Genomic DNA, 18,960 nt, shown 5'->3' on the forward strand with positions numbered 1-18,960 from the left:
CTGGAGGGGTGGCCAGAGCCTCCACTCGCCTCTCCAGACCCCTCTTGGGGCTGAGATCCCCAGGGCCGGCCCGGGAGGAAGGGAGGGCCTGAGACACTGGGGGCGGGGGCGGGGGGGGAAGGTCCACAAAACTAGGGGTGAGGGGGCCCACAGACGGCAGCGGTTGGGCGTCAGGGCCACAGACCTGGATGTCATTGTGCGGGTTCCAGTCCGAGTCGTAGATGATGACCGTGTCCGCTGTGGCCAGGTTGATGCCCAGGCCGCCCGCCCGGGTGGAGAGGAGGAAGCAGAACTGCTGGGCCCCCGGGGCTGAGGAGAGGTGGGTGCCGGGCAGGTGAGTGCGGGTGGGGACAAGGTGGGGACAGAGCAGCCCACCTGAGCCACCCGAGCTGAGCCCTGACCCGACAGGAGGAGCCAGAAAGAGGAGGGAGTCGGCTTTCTAAGCCCAGACGAGCAAAGCCAAGCAGCAGGCAGCCAGCAAGTGCAGGCAGAGCCCCTGATGAGGCCGAGGCCGGGAGAGCTCGGCTCCTGTGCCCTCGGGGCTCCCCGGCCCATGATGCTGTGAGGGCCCCAGAGCCGCTCAGGGTCACAGCCCGGGGCCTGGGCTGCCCCACAGCAACCCCACAGGCTCTCAGGCCCACCGGGCCCTTCGTTAAGTGACCCAGGACTGACCAGGGCACCCACAGAGCTGCAAACAGGTCCCCGAACTGCCCGATGCCTCAGCCACCCCCACCACGCGTGGCCACGTCTCCATGTTCTGTGTTCGCCCCCCGTCTGACATGATGGGCACAGGCGTGGCTGCTTGGGGTGCTCAGGCAGCGGGGCCCCAGCCCTGTTGTGAGCGTGGATGCCGGGAAAGGGCCACGGGCCCGGGGAAACGGAGGCCGCGGCGACCTGCTGCAGACCGGCCACTGGGCGCCCTGGTTCAGTTGGCACTGCCCACTCCACAGCCCCTTCACTCCCAGCTCACTCCCGCCTCCCGCCCTCACCTCTCCTCCCCAGGCCAGGAGCAGGGCAGGCGGGTGTGGGCACGTGGCCGCCCCAATCCCCTGGGCAGCAGCCCAGAGGCAGCGCGCTCGGCCTGCCCTGCACGGCTTGTCGCTGGCGGGCGACCTAGTGCGAGGTTAGAGCCCGCAGGGCCGACCAGCCCCTGGGCACCAGCTCCACTCGTCACAAAGGTGCTACTTCCCACCCCTCTGCCTTCCTCCTGTTCCCTACCGGGCACCCCAACACCTGGCAGGCCCCCCGGAGGGTCCATGGGATGAATTCCTTTTAGCATGAAACTAAGGGGCAGCTGTGAGGACTCGGGTAAGGAAGGGTCTGCTTCCGGTCCCCATCAGGAGCCCTGGGTGGGGTGGGTACCGTTGAATCTGTCGATCGCCTCCTGCCGGAGGCCCCCGGTGATGCCGCCGTCGATGCGCTCGTACTTGTAGCCCTCGTACTCCAGGAAGTCCTCCAGGAGGTCCAGCATCTTGGTCATCTGCGGGGAACAGGTTTGGGGCAAACCTCTACCGCTGGTTCCCACAAGGATCCTGATTGTCTGAGGACAGGGCCCCCCTATCCCCCCCCATGCCTAGGATGACAGGTGCCAGGAGGGACGAAGGAGCCCTGAGTGCAGAGACGCACAAGCCCGAGGCTGGGTAGCCCTGCCTCACCACCCACGGTGCCTCCACCGGTGTAACTTCAGGATGGAGCTGGAGAGAGGGCCTGGAGCGGCGCCGCCCGAACCCCCACCCCCCAGGGCCCCGTGTTCCTGAGAAGCCAGGCCGCAGGGATGAGGGCCAGGGCTGTGGCACCAGCCTGGACAGGAAGGCAGGCCGCCTGCTTCAGGAGCTCGCCAGGAGGGGCAGGCAGTTCTGACCGCCAGGGTGCCCCGCGCCTTGAGCTGGGCCCCAGCCGGCTCTCCCTGGCCGCGGCATGCAGGGCCCAGAGGAGCCACCGGGCACGCAGCCACACGGGAGCAGCAGCGCCCCTGACCCTGACCCTGATGGGCTGCCAGCAGGTCGTGCCCTCGGGGGGGGGGGGGGGATGGCAGGGGGGTGCGGGGAGCCAGGCAGACACCTGGGCGCTCACCTGGGAGAAGATGAGCACGCGGTGCCCTTCGTCCCGCAGCTTCCGGAGCATCTTCTGCAGCAGCATGAGCTTCCCCGAGGACTTGACCAGGGAGCTGCCGTCATAGGAGCCATTGGGCAAGACGGGGGCCTCCTGCGGACACAGCGGAAGGTGGGCCTGGGGCGCCCCCTCCCCTCTGGCTCTGCACCAAAGGGCCTGGCAATGGGCTGAGCGCTGAGCCCAAGCCTGGGTCAGGCCGGGCTCAGCAGGAGCAGTGCGCCTGGGTCACTTGTGCCCGGCACCATGGCCCAGGAGGGCTCAGACCTGCTGGCCCGCCCTCCATCTCCCTGCTGTTGACACTCCTCCAGGACCTGCAGGAGTGGCCTGGGCACCGGGGTCACTGTAGGGCGGATGCCAGCAAGGCCAGCCCTGAGCCCCAGCGGGCGGAACGTCGGTCAGAAGGCCTCTGCCAGGCCAGAGTGATGAGAGCAGCCTGGGGTCACCCACAGCATGGCCTGCCACCCCAGCTCTGCGCTGGCCTCTTCCTTGGGGGCGGGGGTGACCAGTGAGGGTTTAAAGTCAAACAGAATGGCAGCACCAGGGGTGACAAAGGCTAATGCTTCTGAGAACGGACGTGCCAGGCTCTCCGTGAGGGCACTTTATGGGCACCGTCTCGTCTTGTCCTCACCTTCAGGTAGATGCTGCTATTATCCCATTTTATAGCGGAAAAGCTGAGGCTCCTGGAGGACCAGCAAGTGTGCTGAGACCACAGGGCTGGAGCCAGGGTCCAGTCTGCCCCGCAGGGTTGCACATCAGAGTCAACAGGGGCCCCTCCCCGACCTTCCCGACGCCCTTGGTGACTGAGTGCATCCAGGTCAGCCCTCAGAACCATGGCCTGGGGCACCTCGGGGGGACCCAATGCTCCCCACGGCTTTATGGGTCACAGGAGGGGCCCAGGGAAGGAGAGGGCCTGCCCGAGCAGCAGACGGAGGCAGCTTTTCAGAAACTTCTGGCACAATGAAGACCCGCATCATCTCCAGGTCCTCAAGGTCAAGAAGCACCACGGCAGCCATGGACACGTACCACAGCAGCCACGGACTCCTCCCACAGCAGCCACAGGCACCTACCACAGCAGCCACGGGCACCTACCATGGCAGCCACAGGCACCTACCATGCGGCCCTGGGCTCCTCCCACAGCAGCCACAGGCAACTACCACGGCGGCCACTGGCACCTACCACGGCAGCCACGGGCACCTACCACGGCGGCCACAGGGAAGAGGTAGGGATGGTTGCAACATTTCTTCAGGTCCATCATGATGTTGAGCAGCGACACCTGGTTCCCGCCCCCCTTGGAGTTCAGCGCCTCGAAGTTCCGCGTGAGGATGAACTTGTAGTACTTCCTGCAGCAGAGCACAGCACGGAGGAGAGGCGGGCTGACACCGGCCACGCCAGCCTCCCAGAGGGCTCTCTGCGGGGGGCCGGGGACCGGGGGCCCAGCACCCACTTACAGAGGCAAGGGGAGCCCCGAGAGGTAAAGCCACAGGCCTAGAGTCACCCAGCAAGCTGCTGGGGACACAGGACTCAGGCAGCCCCGGACCCTGGTCGCTGAAATCGGAGAAGCAGCCTCAGATGGAAGAGTGTGGGGGTGAGTCCAGGCCTCGGGAAGCTGAAGAGCCCTCCCAGCCACCCGGGAAGCGGCCCGGGAAGCGGCCCGGGAAGCGGCCCAGGAAGGCCAGTGGGGCCCAGGAAACGGGGCGGGGGCTCCAAGGCAGGCCCCCCGCAGGCCGAGCCCCCACTCACTTCTGCATCTGACTCAGCTCCACGCGGACGATCAGCTCGGTCTTGGCCGGCATGTTCTTGAACACGTCAGCCTTGAGCCGCCTCAGCATGTGCGGCCCCAGCAGGTCGTGCAGCTTCTTGATCTGGTCTTCTTTGGAGATGTCTGCAAACTCCTCCAGGAAGCCCTCCAGGTTGCTGCAACAAAGAGCTGGGATGAGAGCCAGAAGCAGGGACCAGAGCAGGCCAAAGCCCCTCTGCAGAGGGAGTCAGGATGGGGGAGGGAGTGGGCCAGCCAGGCCCTGCCACCTGCCAGACGGTCACAGGGAGGCCGGCTGGCTGGCGGGCCAGGTGGGCCGGGCAGCCCTGGCCCTGCCCAAAGGTCCTTTCAGTGTCCGTCTATGCCTGTGTCACCCGCACATCACAGCTCTCACCACATAGGATACCCTCCTCCACCCTGAACCCCGAGTCTGGGCAAGAAAATGGGGGCCAGGTGAAGACAAGGAGGCGGGGAAGGAGGTTCCACTGACTGGTACTCAGCCTTCCTCCTCCTCTCCATCACCACCCCGGCCTCCTCCCTCCCCTCTCTGTCACCCGTGTGGTCACTTCCGGTCTTTGTGGAGGGAAAGCAATGAGCCTGGGGTGTGGGGGCAGGGACAGGACCCCTAGAGGACTCGGGGGCCATCTGGGGAAGATTCGAGGAAAAACAGGATTTTTCCCAAGTGCCCAGCCAGTGGCCCCTCCACGCAGGTCATCTGAGGTGGGCACGGCTAACGCTCCCATTTAGTGATGAGACCCCAGCCCAGTGAGTGGCCTGGAGCAGGACATGGACACTTCTTCCCGCTGCCCCGCCCACCTGCTGCCCCGCCCACCCGCTGCCCCGCCCGCCTGATGCCCCGCCCACCTGCTGCCCCGCCCCGCCCACCTGCTGCCCCGCCCCGCCCACCTGCTGCCCCGCCCCGCCCACCTGCTGCCCCGCCCCGCCCACCTGCTGCCCCGCCCGCCCCGCTCACTTGAACCGCTCTGGAGTCAGGAAGTTGAGCAGGTGGAACAGTTCCTCCAGGTTGTTCTGAAGGGGGGTCCCCGTCAGCAGCAGCTTGTAGTCAATCTTGTAGCTGTTCAGGACCCTGAAGAACTGAGGGGAGAGGGGGGTCAGGGGCACGGCAGCCGCCTGGCCAGCGTGGCTCGGGGGGAGGTCGGCGCCGCTACCTTGGACTGGTTGTTCTTGAGCCGGTGGGCCTCGTCCACCACGAGGCAGGCCCACTCGATGGAGCCCAGGATGGCCTGGTCGATGGTGATGAGCTCGTAGGAGGTGAGCAGGACGTGGAACTTGATCTGCACTTCTTTCTGGAGGGAAGAGCAGCATTTGGGCGCAAACGAAACAAGGTCTCCAGAGACAGAGGTGAGGAGGGGGAGCCGGAGCTCCCAGGGGGGCCCCAGGACTGAGCGGAAGACACCGGCCACCAGGCCGAGGCCCAGAGCACCAACCGCACCGAGACCTGGTGCTGAGAAAGGAACCAGCTCGATCACCCTTCAGAACCGGCTGCGTGGGGGGCCTGGTCCTCGCTGGCCTCGTCTCGTCCCCACACGCCATTCAGCTGCGTTGTCACCGTCCCATTTGCAGCTCTGGGGTCCCAGGATGGACAGCGTTCCCCGCGGCCAACAAACGGCAGAGCCAGGACAGTGAGCGGGACCCGGCACTTGGGGCTCAGTGCAGTGCAGCTGCCGATTTAAAATTCTTAATAACTTTATTGCTGAATCTGTTTCCTAAGACAAGGCCAGTGGGACGATGGAGCCCAAGCTCACGCGAGGTCCTAGAGCCCCAGACAGGTCTCAGCCCCCTGCTCCCTTCCCTGCCCAGCACGCCCCACCCCCCCACCCCCCCCCCACACCCCCCATACCCCCCGGCACTGCAGCTCCTGTGAGCATGACCTGCCGAGGGCCAGGCGCTGTCCGGGGCGCTTCTCAAAGTGTGGTCCGGGGACCACAGCGTCTGCATCACCTGGGACCCAGTCAGAAATGCAGCTCAGGCCCCGCCCCAGAGCTGCTGGCCCAGACCTGGTGACCCCTGCCCAGTGCTTGCTCACTCGCCCGCCCTCCGCCACCCTCTACTGTCACCTCCAGTTCACGAGACGACGCCCAGGCAAGGTGACTTGCCAGAGGTCACACAGGGGTGAGCTGTGTCACCGCAAAATTCACTCAGAACCTCAGAATGGGGCCCTTTTTTTTGGAGCTAGGGCCTTTGCAGGTGTAATTAGTTAAGATGAGGTCAAGCCCACAACCCGACCAGTGTTGGTCAGTGATTGAGCATCAACCTATGAACCAGGAGGTCACAGTTCAGTTCCCACTCAAGGTACATGCCCGGGTTGCGGGCTCCATCCCCAGTAGCGGGTGAGCAGGAAGCAACCAATCGACAATGTTTCCCATCAGTTTTTCTACCTCTCTATTCCTCTCCCTTCCTCTCTTTAAAAAGCAATAAAGACATTTTAAAAAAAGAATTAGTCGCCGCCTGAAAAAAGTAAAAAAGAGGAGTAGGTTGGGCCCTAAATCCAATGAATGTGCCTTTATGAGACACAGACGCAAAGGGGACAGCGTGTGAGAGTCAGGGCAGCGACTTCAGTGAGGCATCTGCGGCCAGAGACCGCCTGCAGCCCCGAAGCTGGATGAGGCAGGGAGGGTCCGCCCAAGAGGGTCTCCCAGCGGGAAGGGTGTGTCCAGCTGACACACTGGGGAGACCGAGTTTCTGCTCTGTGACCCCCCACCCCCCAGGACACGGTACAGGGGTAACTCTGCCTCGAGAGAAGCCTCCACGTGCGGAGACCCTGAGTGGAGGGACCCCGACGGACCGCAGAGCCCTCGTGGCCTCAAGGCAGACAGCGGCCTCCCAGAGACGAGGGGCGCTCACCTTCATGCGGAACACCTTCTTCCCACTCCGAATGGCGTTGTCCTCAAAGCAGAACTCGTTCTCCCGGATGACGGAGCGGCTCTCCTTGTCCCCCGTGTAGGTGACCACATAGAAGTCGGGGGCCCACATCTCAAATTCGCGTTCCCAGTTGATGATGGTGGACAGGGGCGCACTGACCAGGTACGGGCCCTTGGAGTGGCCCTGCAGAGACGAGCGCGGTGAGGCTGCCGGCCCACAGCGGGCGCCGCCTCCCCCCACCCCCTCCCACCCACGGCCCCCGCGGCCCCACCTCCTTGTACAGGGAGTAGAGGAAGACGATGGTCTGCACCGTCTTGCCCAGACCCATCTCATCGGCCAGGATGGTGTCGGTGCCCTGGGCCCAGGAGAAGCGCAGCCAGTTGAGGCCCTCCAGCTGGTATGGGTGCAGCGTGCCCCCCGTCGAGTCGATGTACCACGGCTGCTTGTCGAACTTGACCGTGGGCTGCGGGAGGCAGAGGGTCAGACACCCTGCATCCTGGGCCACCAGAGCCCCCCTCCCATTGGCACACAGTTCCCACTCCTCTCACTGCTGCTAACTCCGTCCGCCCTCAGGTCTCAGCCGAAACGCCTCCTCCTCCGGGAGCCCTCTCTCACTCCCACCTGTGTCCCACCGTGGCCGCCCCTACCTCCCCTCGGTTCAGTTTCCCCATTGTTAGGTCATCTGACACTGAGCACCGGTGTGGCCACTACATTGTCCTGCCCAATACTGCGTCCTCCCCGCCCCATACGGGGCCTGGGGCACGGTGGGCGTTCAGTCCTGCTTGATGCACGCCCAGACCCTCCAGGATCCAGACTCCACCCTCCCGGCTTCCTTTACCCTGCAGTTCAAGGCCTCCTCCCCATGGGGTCCTCCTGATGTGCCAGACCCCGTCACCTTCCCTGGCACCCCAGTCCCAGGTGTACACGCCAGTGGCCCGTGGGGGGTGGGCAGTTCTTGAAACAGGTCAGGGCCCTGTCCCCCCAGGGCCAGGTGCTGGCAGACACCCCAGAGAGGTTTGCCAAATGAACACAAGACCGCCGCCCCTTCCTGGTGAGCACAATCCCCCGGGGAAAGGGGGTTCTCCCCGTGAACAGGTGAGGCTGGTGTGTAATTGGCTGTGACGCCCCTGAAGTTAGACGTGCTTTTTTATTTAAACGCTTGCAATTAGCCTATCTAAAGTAATGGAAGCCCATGAGCTAAGTGGAGCCACTGGCCCCCAGTTCGTGCACAGGGAACCCACATTGCAACTTGCACAGGAAGCCAAGGCCCCAGTCCCCCCACAGCTGCCCCTCTGCGTGAGGTGGGGCCCTAGAACACAGGGTGTGAGCTCTCCCCGGGGGATGCCTGGCGTGAGTGGTCTGAACCACAGGCCGTGGCATTCCCCTACTGCGTGGGCGAGGCCCGGGCGACCCCCCGGCTGCCGTCCCCGCTCACATCCACGATGGGCGTGTCCGGCGGCCTCTCCTGCTTGTCGTCCTTCAGCTTCTTGCCCTTCTTGACCAGCCTTTTGGGCAGCCGGGCGTCCTCCCCCAGCATCAGCTCCCTGGGAAGAGGGCGGGGTGCCGGTGAGCCAAGCTCAGGCCGCAGGAGCGGGAGCCCGGGGCGGGGCCCGGCCGCGGCCCACCTGTGGCCCCAGTAGGCTTGCTTCAAGCTGTCGTAGCAGGGGATGTCGATGTCATCGATCTCCCAGGTGCACTGGTCGTAGGACAGGTCCTTCCACTTGATCAGGTAGTGCACGTCCCCCTTCTTGTCGAAGCTGCGACACAGTGGGCGGACGGTGGAGGGCGGGGCACTGCAGCGGCCGTGGCCCAGGACGCCCCTTCCCCAGCCACCAGGCCAGTGAGAGGGAGGGAGGGGGGAGGGAGGGGGGAGGGAGGGGCAGAGAGGCCGCCAGCAGCGAGAATCGCGGCGGTCACGGGTCTGGACACAGAAACCTGAGGCTCTGAGTGCGACCCTTCTCCCCACTGACCAGAGGCGTTTCTTTTCTAACTTAAAGTGGAAGACCTAGAGCGGTGCCCACAGGACGCGATTCCTGCAGGTGCAGCGCCCTCTTCTGGAGACCCCAGGACACAGGGGCCTGCGGACCAAGCCAGCAGCAGGAGCCCAGCTGGGCTGGGTGCCCCTGTCACCGGCTGCTCCTTCCGGGTCACGTTGCCCCTTTGTATGTCTGACTTGGGAACTGTTCTCCCACAGCAAGTGTGACGTGTGCCCGCGTGCATGTGACAACCCCCCCGCTGGCCAGTCAGATCCCCGACGGCGGAGCCGCGGCCTCTTCCTCCCGCCGCCGCCCCCTGCACACATCTGGGCCCTGTGCTCAGTCTTCAGAGCCGATAGGCGGCATGGCCCCCCAGGGGCGCCCGCCTCCGCGAGGCCCGCCCGCACCCCGCCCACGCGCACCTGTGGTTCAGGATGCGGTGGATCATCATCCACTCGGGCTTGATGCCGTAGCGGTAGAAGCGCTCCTCCATCTTGGCGTGGAGCGGGTCCTTGCTCTTCCTCTTCTCGCTCTTGCCGTCCTCGTCGCCAGAGCCGTAGTCGAAGGGCGGGGGCTCGTCCATGTCGTTCTTTCTTTGGTAGTTGCGGTACATCACCGTGTGGTACAGCTCCAGCTGCTCCCCGAGGGGCAGAGGTTACCAGGGAGATGGGCTGTGGTCCCCTTGTCCCCCTGGCCCAGCGCCCCAGCCCTCAGCGTCGCCCTCCCCAGCACAGGAAGCTGAGCCTTACCCACCTGTCCAGGTGGCTCACCTGCAGCTCCTTCACCCAGGAGCAGTGCCAGTAGGAGAGCCCGGCCCACTTGACAAAGAATTCCCTCTCCGGGAGGCCCTCCAGAGGCTTGGGTGGGGGGACGCTGGGCTCCATGTCGGGCCCTGACAGCCCCCCCATGAAGGGGGTGGGGGGCTCCGTCCACCTCCAGTGTAGGATCCGCTGAACTTTGCCCTTCAGTGGCGGACACTGTGGAGAGAGGAAGGTCATCCAGATCAGGGTTTAGCTGCAGGGCCCCGCCCGGAGGCTCCTGTGACAGCAGTCAGGGGAGCTACACTGCTCCCCGAGTCAGAAAGCACCCCCGTGACCCCACAGCACGGACCTGTCCTCAGGGGCCCACGTGTGCTGTGCACAGACAGGCAATGCGGGTCTGCATGCATCCCACACACAGACAAACAGGAGCCCAGGTGCACACAGGAGGGCTGGCCACAGCACCGCCCAGGACCCAGGGGAGGCCCAGGGGACAGCTCAGAGCAGGGGGGCATTTGGTGACTGGGGGGCACCGGTGGGGAGTGTCCGCAGAAACTGAGGCGCCAGCCCCAGGGGCCTCCTACCCTTTCACACCCCCAGCTCTGGGACAGGAGCCAGGCCCCGGGTGCGTCTGAGTGGACAGTTCGGTGGCCGTGTGGCCTTAGGCAGGTCACTCCACCTCCCTGAGCCCCGTTTGCTCATCTAAAAACGGGGATGAGCCCGGCTGGCGTGGCTCACTGGTTGAAACAAAAGGCCCCGCACTTGGAAACGCCGTGAGCCTTAAAGGGACGCCCCCTACAGTGGGGCCTTGACTTACGAGTGTCCCGACTAACGAGTTTTTTGAGATACCAGCTGTCTCTCCGCTGATTTTTTGCATTGAGTTGATAGAGTAATTTTTGAGTTAACGAGCTCCTTAACGAGCTCGGTCTCGGAGCGAATTAAACTCGTAAGTCAAGGCCCCACTGTACATTGGCTGCGGTGGGAGGCCGGGATTATCACCACCACCTGTCTCTTTTCATAACGGCTGTTTGCAGGCTCCGGTGCGAAAACTGCAGCTGAGTCTGAAGGGCACTGAGCGGCTCTGGGCGGGGCGGGGCGGGGGGCAGGACTCCGCGCGGTGGGCGGGGCTCGGGCTTAACCTAGAGGCCTTGGGGGCGGGGCTAGAAAGGCGGGGCCTTGGTGGGTGGGGCTTGGAACGTCGTGGGTGGGGCCTCAGCGGGTGGAGTGGTACTGCTGGGGGCGTGGCTTAGTCCGGTGTGGGCGTGGCTTTTATGGGGCGTGGCCTGCGCAGGCCTCTAAGCGCAGGGTCTTGCGGGCGAAGGCAAGGCCGGGCGCGGTGGGCGGGGCCTGGCCGGCGGGGCGGGGCGTTCGCGCGGGGCGGGCGTTAACACTCACAGTACAGCGCGGGCAGAGCCATTCACCGTTTGGGATCTCGGGCAGCGGCGGGTTGAGGCAGTGCAGGTGGTAGGAGGAGGGGCAGGCGTCGCAGCAGAGCAGCTCGCCGCCGTCCTTGCACACTCGGCAGAACTCCATGTGGTCGTCCTCCTCCTCGCCGCCCTCCTCCTCGTCGTCGTCGTCCTTCGGCTCCCACTGGATGCCCTCCTTCTCCTGGAGGGACAAGTGCAGGTGGAGGCGCCCTGGGCCCAGACACCCTCCACCTGCGTGGGACCCCCCCTCCCACTCGGCACCCCCACGTTCTGTCCCCCGATGACCACGCAGGGTCTGGGCGCCAGGCACGGACCGACCCGCGGGGCTGCTTACACAGTGCGGACAGCTCCACTTGCCCTCGGGGGCCTTCTCCAGCTCGGGGTCCAGGCAGACCAGGTGGTAGGCCCGCGGGCAGGTGTCGCACAGGATGATCTCCCCGCCCTGCTGGCACACCTCGCAGTAGTCCTGGTGGTCTGTCTCGTAGCCGTCACCATCGTCGACTGGGAAGGGGCAGAGGCGGCCATGCGGGCTGCGTCCCCCTTCCCAAGGCCCCACCAGTCTCCCCCTGAGGCCGCCCCAGCACATAGGTACTTAACAGATGTTGGAGGAATGGGTGGTGGGTGGACAGACAGGGTGAATGAATGTTGGGGGTGATGGTTGAGGAAATAAAGGGGTAAAGAGATGGAGAGAAGGTGGATAGAGGGAAAGGAAGGAAGGGTGGGAGGAGGGAGGGAGGGAGGGAAGAAAAACTGAAATAAAAATGGATAGAAGGGAGGGAGGGAGGGAAGGAGGGATGACAGGTGGGACAGGCAGGGGAAGGGGTGAGGGGACAGGTGGTAGAGGAGTGGATGACTGAATGGTGGGTGATGGCTGATGGATGGGCACTTCTCCAGTGCCCTCTCTGCTAGTGCAAATGCCCTGGCCCTCCTACCCCCTGCCCTGCCTCACTGGGACAGGCCCCCTCTCCTGACCGTGGGCCCCAGGGTGGCTGAGGGAGCACAGGGGAACTTCCTAGCTGAGGCCAGAGGAGGCTGGGCATGAGGACACCTCCCCAGCTTCCCCGAGGGACCTCTGCACCCCCACATCCACAGGCAGCCAGGGACCCCGCCGACGGAAAGGCTTACTCCTCCTCTTCTTGCGCCTCCTCTTGCTCTTCTTCCCCAGGGCTGCGGAGCACTCGGAGCGCACGGAGGCGCTGTGGATGCTGGCGCTGTCGAAGTCCGACTCCTCCCGCTCATCCTCCTCGCTCTACAGGGCCGGGAGGACCCTGTGAGCCCAGAACCTGCCCTGGGGGCTCATCCCGAGGGCCTCCCTGGCCTGGGCAGAGGGGCGTGGGGCAGGGCACTGTGGCGGCTCTGGGGGCACAGGGCTCTCTGTGGTTCATCTAGTCTCTGCCTCCAGCTGGAAACCCAGGGGCCCAGCCCAATGCCCTACCCGGCCCCGAAGCCGTGCTCTGAGCCCGCAGAGAGCTCAGTGCCTTCCCCAGGCCATGCCCTCCGCCTTGCCAGCTCCTACAGGTCCCTCTAGGACACCTCCCCCAGGCCTCCCCTTAACGGAACCTGTTGCACTGCCTGGGTGCCAGGTCTGCCCGTGCCATCTGCCTGTCGCTGGCCGTCTCCCAGTGTGAGGCCCAAACCCCTTCCAGATGGAGCCTCTGGAGCAGGGCCACGCGGCTCAGCAGAGACCAGCACGTCAGCACGTGCTCACCAGTATCTGCTGAGCCGAGCGGCTGCCCAGCTCCACGCGAGGCCACGCCTGCCGCTCACGCTCCCTCCAGAGCAGCTCAACCCAAGCCCTGTCCGCTGCCTCTGCCCAGGGACAGAGCAATGCCTTCCATGTCTGCGCCTCCGCAGGGCTGGGGCGAGGCGAGGGAAACAAGTGCCCGTGCAGGAGGGGGGTGAAGGGAGGGCAGAGATGTGACCAAGTGCTCCCGGTGGGTTCCCTCGGGGTCAGGCTGACCTGGTGCAGAGCTGGCCTGGGAAGGACACAGGAGCCAGCCTGGCCCTGCCTCCAGGCCACCTTCCTGGGGCCCAGCCTCACAGACCTGGGCACCAGGCCCCACCAGGACTCTCAGGGGCCAGCTGACCCTCACCCCTGCTGCCCAGATGGGGTGGCAGCCCAGGGCAGCGAGAGCCAGGACTGAGCCCAGTTCAGCGGGTGGGCCCCACACCCAGTCCAAGCTGCAGGCCTGGGGAAGGAGCTAGTCTGAGCCCCTGACCAGCAGGTTGGGAACTGAGGCCCAGCAGGCCTGTGGGTAGAAGGGGAGGGGAGTGGGAGAGAGGAGGACCTGCCCCCAGGCTGCTTCGGGAAAATGAGCCCACCGCCCAGCCCTGCTCTCCACAGCACCCAACCTTGGCACGCACACGCCAACGCACCTCAGGGCTGCTCACATGCACACACCACAGACACCCGAGTGCACATGGGCTTGCTGTCTCACCCACACGGACACCTTCCCGTCCACCGGGTCTCTCACACACCCTCACACACGCATGCTTGCTCACACTCTCTCACACGGTCACACACACGTGCTCACACACACACATGCATGCTCACTCGCACACACACGCTCACACACGCATGGTCACTCACATCCTCAAATACATGCTTGCTCACACTCTCTCAGAATCACACACACGTGTTCTCTCTCACACACACACACACACACTCACTCTCACACGGTCACACACACGCTCATGCTCACTCTCACACATCACACACGTGCTCACACACATGCTCACTCGCGCTCACACACACGCTCGCTCACACCCTCACACACACGCTCACACACATGCTCACACGCAGGCTCGTTCACACCCTCACACACACGCTCACACACATGCTCGCTCACACCCTCACACACACCCTCATACACGCATGCTCATTCACACACACGCTCACACACGTTCGCTCACACACACACTCACACCCTCATACACGCATGCTCGCTCACACCCTCACACACGGCCACGCTCACCGAGGAGCCTTTTTTCCTCTTGCCGCCCAGCCCTCCGAAGCGGAACTTGAGCCCCGCCGCCTTCTTGCCCTTGCCCTTCCTCTTGGCGTCCTTGGAGCCTTTGACCTTCTTCCGCACGCCAGGCCCTGCGGAGTCACGAGGAGGAAGCGCGGTTCACTCCGCCCTCACAGCGACGCGACAGGGGAGGGTCGTGTTTGTTGTGGGCCTTTCCACGTGAGCAGCCTGGGGCTCAGAGAGGTCATGCCCTGCCTGCAGTTGCACAGCATGGCGGGGGGGGGGGGGGGGGGGGGGGGAGGCAGAGAATAACCCGGCCCAGGCTCTGCCCCGGGAACCAAGACGCCCCTCTTCTCGGACAGCAGAAACCCCGCCATCTCAGGAAGAGCCCTGTCCTGTCCCCTCCCTGCAGAAAGGAGCTGTCCCCAGTGGAGCCACGGCCAGCAGGACCCCTGAGGCCCCCACCTCTGGGCCACCCCTGGGCCTGGAGGGCTGTTCTGGGGCAGGAAGCTGCCAGCCTCGGTTATCCCCACGCCTGGGCGACGCTGGCACCTCAAGACCACCCTGACCTCTGCCATCCCCCCTGGGGGCCAGCAGCGTGGAGGCGGTTTTGTGGGGTTGGCCACAGAGCCATCAGCCGCCTGGGGAGTGAGGACCCGAGCGTCCCTCTCCCGGGGCTGACCAGGGGAGATGGGTCGGGGCACAGCGACCTCCCGCCGCATCACGTGCAGGGAGATGGGGCTGGGGGCCTGGCGCAACCTCAGCGCCGCCGTGGAAAATCTATTTCAATTTCTCAGGCTCTGAATACACGGCCCAGGGAATCGATAGCTCAGCGCGGGGGCCCGAGAGGAAATGAGGAAGCGGGCCGTGTGCAGGCCAGAGGCCAGCAAGGGGCAAGCAGGAGCCGGCTCGGACCCATGTCACTGCCCACCGGGCCCTGCAGGGACCTGGCCATGGGGCACATCGTACCAGAAGGCAAAGCCCCCCGAGTCCCCCCTCAGAGCCCAGTCAGGGCACCCACAGGCTGAGCTGCCGTGACCCCCACCGCTGGGAGCCCTGGGAGATCAGCACGTCCACCTGCCACGGGCCAGACACCCCCAGCCAGGCAGGCCCCTGGGGAAGGCAAGTCGCAGAGAGCCTCTGCCGTCCCTGCTAACCCCACCGGACACCCCACTGAGGCCAACTTGTATCTGGACCTCCTGCCAGGGTTCCCCGGAAGCTGGCCCTGACCACACCGGTGCTCGGGCAAGAGGGTCACGGGCTCACCTTGGCCCCTTCTCCCTGGGAATGGCACCGCCTCACGCGTGAGACCCCCTGACTCTCAGCAGCCTGGGCCTCCCCAGCCCTTCCTGACGCCCAAGTCGGAAGGGCCAGGGCAAAACTCCCCAAGCTTTGAGCACTGCCTCCCGCTTCTCCCCAGCCCCTAAGGGAGCGCCAGTGCCCCTGCAGTACAGCCGAGAAGGGCCATGTGTGTCCTTGACAGACAGGCTGGGTGCCCACCCCCCGCAGCCTTACCCTTGCCCTCTTTGGTCTTGGCCTTGCGGATGGGCACAGGCTGGGGCGCCTGCTGGGGGCTGACGGCCAGTGGAGGGGCGATGGTGACCGTCTCCACGGCCGCAGCCACGGCCGCCGCGGCCGCCGCCGCCGAGCTGCCCTTGAAGGGGTTGTTGGCACTGAACTCCCGCCACTTGGCGCCCAGGACGGTCATCATTTTGGACATGGGGATCTTTGGGTTCTTCTTGGCAATGAGAGGCCTGTGTGAGGGCGGAGGCAGGAAGGTGAGGGCAGGGCCCCCACATCCCACACCTGGGACAGGCAGCCCCAGCCCCAGGCTCCCGGTTGGGAAACGGGGCAGAAAGCGGGGCAGGAAGAAGACAAAGCTTGAGGCAGCAGTGCTCCCCAAAATGCTCGCGTCCCTGTTTATGCGATTGGCAATCTCCTCGTGAATTGGGTTTCTAGAACCCGCGAGGCCTGCGGCTGGGACTGACGGGGGCCCCCACCCCAGGTGCAGGGCAAGCGACGGAGGCAGGGCCACCTGCCAAAATGGAAGGGGCCCGCCAGCTCTGCCCAGGTCAGTGTCGGCCTGACAGCCACCCCCCAGGAGCCGGGCTCTGCCACCGTGACTGCCGCCCCCGCCCCCCCTGCCACACACCCTCCCCCCCCCCCCACCACACCTGAGGAACTGGCTGAAGGCCTTGTAGTTGGTCAGCGTGTGGTAGTCGGCCTCCGAGAACAGATAGTCCACGTCGTCCAGGCCCCACTCGGCCATGAGCTGCCCCGAGGACTTGGGCTCCTGCGGACACGGGGCCGGAGATGGAATCAGAGGCCGGTCCTTCTAACCCGCACCCCCATCCCAGGGCCCCACCCAGGAGGCCTGGGGCAGGCGGGAGGGGAGGGCCGTGCCCGCACCAACAGGAGCAGTTCTCGGTCAGCACTGAACACCCTAGAACTTCTAGCCCCAAGCCCTGGATCGGGTCCGGTTCAGACAGCAGTTCATGAGGGGGTGCAGGGCGAAGTGCCTGGGGGTTGACGTGGGGCTTGGGGTGAGACCGTGTGTGTGCCCAGGGCAGGAGTGATGGGGCCCACTCTCTGGAGAAATCTATGCGGGCGTCTGGGCCTGAGGATGGGTGTGGGGAGGCAGATGGCCTGGGGAGGCAGCCGGCTTGGGGCTGCCTAAGGCACGTTGGGAGAAATGAGGCCACCCCAGGATGCCCCCCTACAGTCATGCATGGACCCCACAAAAGGACAGGCTGCTGCCGGTTCCAGAGCCAGCAAGGTGTGCCCGGGCCGGGGGGGGGGGGGGGGGTGGCGTGCCAGGACAGCTCCAGAGGGACCCTCTGGTACTGCTCACTTTCCAGGTGGCACTGAGGCCCAGGCAGGGGTGTGGCCTCCCAAGGGCACACAGCAAGCTCATGGGACTGCCACCCCAGGTGCCAAGGCAGTCAGGCCACCCTCGGCCTCCCCAACCAGCCAGTGGCCAAGAAGCCCTGAGCTGTCACTGCTTCCATTCTCCTCTGTGCCCAGAGCTTCCGGCCCCCTGTTCTCTGTGACACTTCACAGTGGAACCCCCTCCCATGCCCAACCTGACCCCCCACCCCACCCCACCCCACCCCACCCACCCACTCAGCCCTTCCTGGAGGCACACAGCCCTTGGTTCCCACCAGGACACAGAGCGAGCCAACGACTCTGTTACAGGATAACCCGAGTTGCTCCCATGAGTTCCCCGTCTGCAGCCGTCAGCCCCTCAGCTATTATCTGTCACAGACGACTCCCCGCACACCCGCCCACCTGCCCACGCGTGCCGTTCCCTGGGGGCCGGGCTTCCTGACGTCAGGCAATGACAGACACCATTTCCGCCTCACCCAGCAGCCACTGCACTAATATTTACAGAGCACTTCTCTTTAAGCCCAAACGGAGCCCGGGAGCCTGGTCCTGGTGGTCCTGGGGGTTCTGGGTGACTTGAGGTCCTCTGGCCTCACGCTCAGCCCCTCCCCGCCGGAGGAACCCCAGGATGTGGCCTCGGAGGCTCCCACACTTCTCAGAGCTTGGCCCAGGGGGGCTCTAGGCCCCTCCTCCAGCTCCGGGACTGGCTCAGTCCTGCAGGGCCCGGGGCAGGATCCCAGACCTGGGCTCCCTAACAAGTTCCCCTTCTACTCTAAGCGGAGCTGTCCAGCCGCTTCTTGCTGGCAAAGACTCTATTTGCGGATTTATTTTCCCAAACTGCTCCAAGCAAGAGGCTCCTGACAGGACACTTGAGCTCAAACCATCCCTCTCTCCAGAGAGCGCTCCGCGCTGCATCAGGCAGGATCACTACAAGACCTGGAGGCTGAATGGCCTTCCGACCCCTAAACCTCACCGGTCGTTACTTCAAATGTGTGTCTGACCTGTGGCTGCAGCATTCCTCACAGGCAGGAATCCAACCTCCACATTTGTGCACATGCGCACACAGACCCGTCAGCCAGACCCCCCCCTCCCCCCCGGGGGCTCCCCGGCAGGGAGGCCCAGAGGTGAGAGCAGGAGGCTCCTCCCGCCCTCTGAGCGGGCCTGCCTGCGGAAGCCGGGGTCCGCCCGCCGGCCTCAGGGGTTACCTTTAGGCATCCCTCGTCGTTGGCATCCTCATCGTCACCCTTCCTTTTTCGTTTGGCTTTTTTCTCCTTCTTGTCCTTGAGTTTCTTCTTCTTCTTTTTGTTAGGGGAGTAGTCGCTCCCCTCACTCTCCGACTTCTCTTCCAGGTCCTCTTCATTATCCGACAGCTCATCCTGGCTCCCCTGCAAGGCAAGGGGGACCGTGAGGCCACGGGGGCCCAGAGGAGGCCTGGAGCCTGGGCGGCAGGCCCGCCCCGAGAGCAGCCTCCTGGCACAGTCAGCCCCGCTTTCTGGATCGCTCGGCATCTGCTGCTCACAGCTCAGCCCGGAGCCCAGCCGGAGGGGCTGCCGAGCTGGCAGTCAGGCTCTCACCCTGGGGTGGAGCCATGGAGGATGCGCCGGGTCAGGCTTCCCCACTGGGCCGGCTCTGCCGGCCGCCTGGGCTGAGGCTTGGGCTCAGCTCCAATCAGAACGGGCGTCTAAGGACTTTGGGATTTTAACGAGTCTTGTGTGACGGTGCCGGGACCCAAGAACTCAAAGCAGAGGCTGATGTGGGAGCCAAAGAGCAAAGTGCAGCAGGAAAGCCGCAGGAGCCCGTGGACCTGCGGTGGCGGGTGCAGCCCGTGGAACTGCGTGTGGCAGATGTAGCCGTGGAACTGCGTGTGGCAGATGTAGCCGTGGAACTGCGTGTGGCGGGTGCAGCCCGTGGAACTGCGTGTGGCGGGTGCAGCCCGTGGAACTGCGTGTGGTGAGTGCAGCCCGTGGAACTGCGTGTGATGAGTGCAGCCCGTGGAACAGCGGTGGTGGGTGCAGCCCGTGGAACAGCGGTGGTGGGTGCAGCCCGTGGAACAGCGGTGGTGAGTGCAGCCGTAGAACTGTGTGTGGCGGGTGCAGCCCGTGGAACAGCGTGTGGCGGGTTCAGCCCGTGGAACAGCATGTGGCGGGTGCAGCCCGTGGACCTGCGTGTGGCGGGTGCAGCCCGTGGAACTGCGTG

General features: G+C 65.0%; 1 protein-coding gene across 3 annotated transcripts in view; it reads right to left on the minus strand.

Moving 5' to 3' along the window:
* CHD5 (chromodomain helicase DNA binding protein 5) overlaps positions 1-18,960 on the minus strand; it is a 50,338-nt gene that overhangs the window by 16,725 nt on the left and 14,653 nt on the right. For all 3 annotated transcript variants that reach the window (XM_070403959.1, XM_070403960.1, XM_070403958.1), the window contains exons 3-22: positions 17,970-18,149; positions 16,056-16,174; positions 15,397-15,635; positions 13,888-14,012; positions 12,038-12,161; positions 11,247-11,413; positions 10,881-11,093; positions 9,498-9,704; positions 9,150-9,361; positions 8,377-8,508; positions 8,187-8,295; positions 7,023-7,214; positions 6,734-6,934; positions 5,038-5,175; positions 4,842-4,963; positions 3,853-4,026; positions 3,311-3,452; positions 2,074-2,205; positions 1,363-1,480; positions 185-309 (exon numbers count right to left, since the gene is read on the minus strand). In XM_070403959.1, coding sequence (XP_070260060.1) covers positions 185-309; positions 1,363-1,480; positions 2,074-2,205; positions 3,311-3,452; positions 3,853-4,026; positions 4,842-4,963; positions 5,038-5,175; positions 6,734-6,934; positions 7,023-7,214; positions 8,187-8,295; positions 8,377-8,508; positions 9,150-9,361; positions 9,498-9,704; positions 10,881-11,093; positions 11,247-11,413; positions 12,038-12,161; positions 13,888-14,012; positions 15,397-15,635; positions 16,056-16,174; positions 17,970-18,149 — 3,171 coding nt within the window. The remainder of the gene's footprint in view (positions 1-184; positions 310-1,362; positions 1,481-2,073; positions 2,206-3,310; positions 3,453-3,852; positions 4,027-4,841; positions 4,964-5,037; positions 5,176-6,733; positions 6,935-7,022; positions 7,215-8,186; positions 8,296-8,376; positions 8,509-9,149; positions 9,362-9,497; positions 9,705-10,880; positions 11,094-11,246; positions 11,414-12,037; positions 12,162-13,887; positions 14,013-15,396; positions 15,636-16,055; positions 16,175-17,969; positions 18,150-18,960) is intronic.

This window comes from Myotis yumanensis, unplaced genomic scaffold (assembly GCF_028538775.1).
Source record: "Myotis yumanensis isolate MYYU_CA2020_CCGP unplaced genomic scaffold, mMyoYum1.0.hap1 SCAF_2, whole genome shotgun sequence".
Classification (NCBI taxonomy): domain Eukaryota; kingdom Metazoa; phylum Chordata; class Mammalia; order Chiroptera; family Vespertilionidae; genus Myotis; species Myotis yumanensis.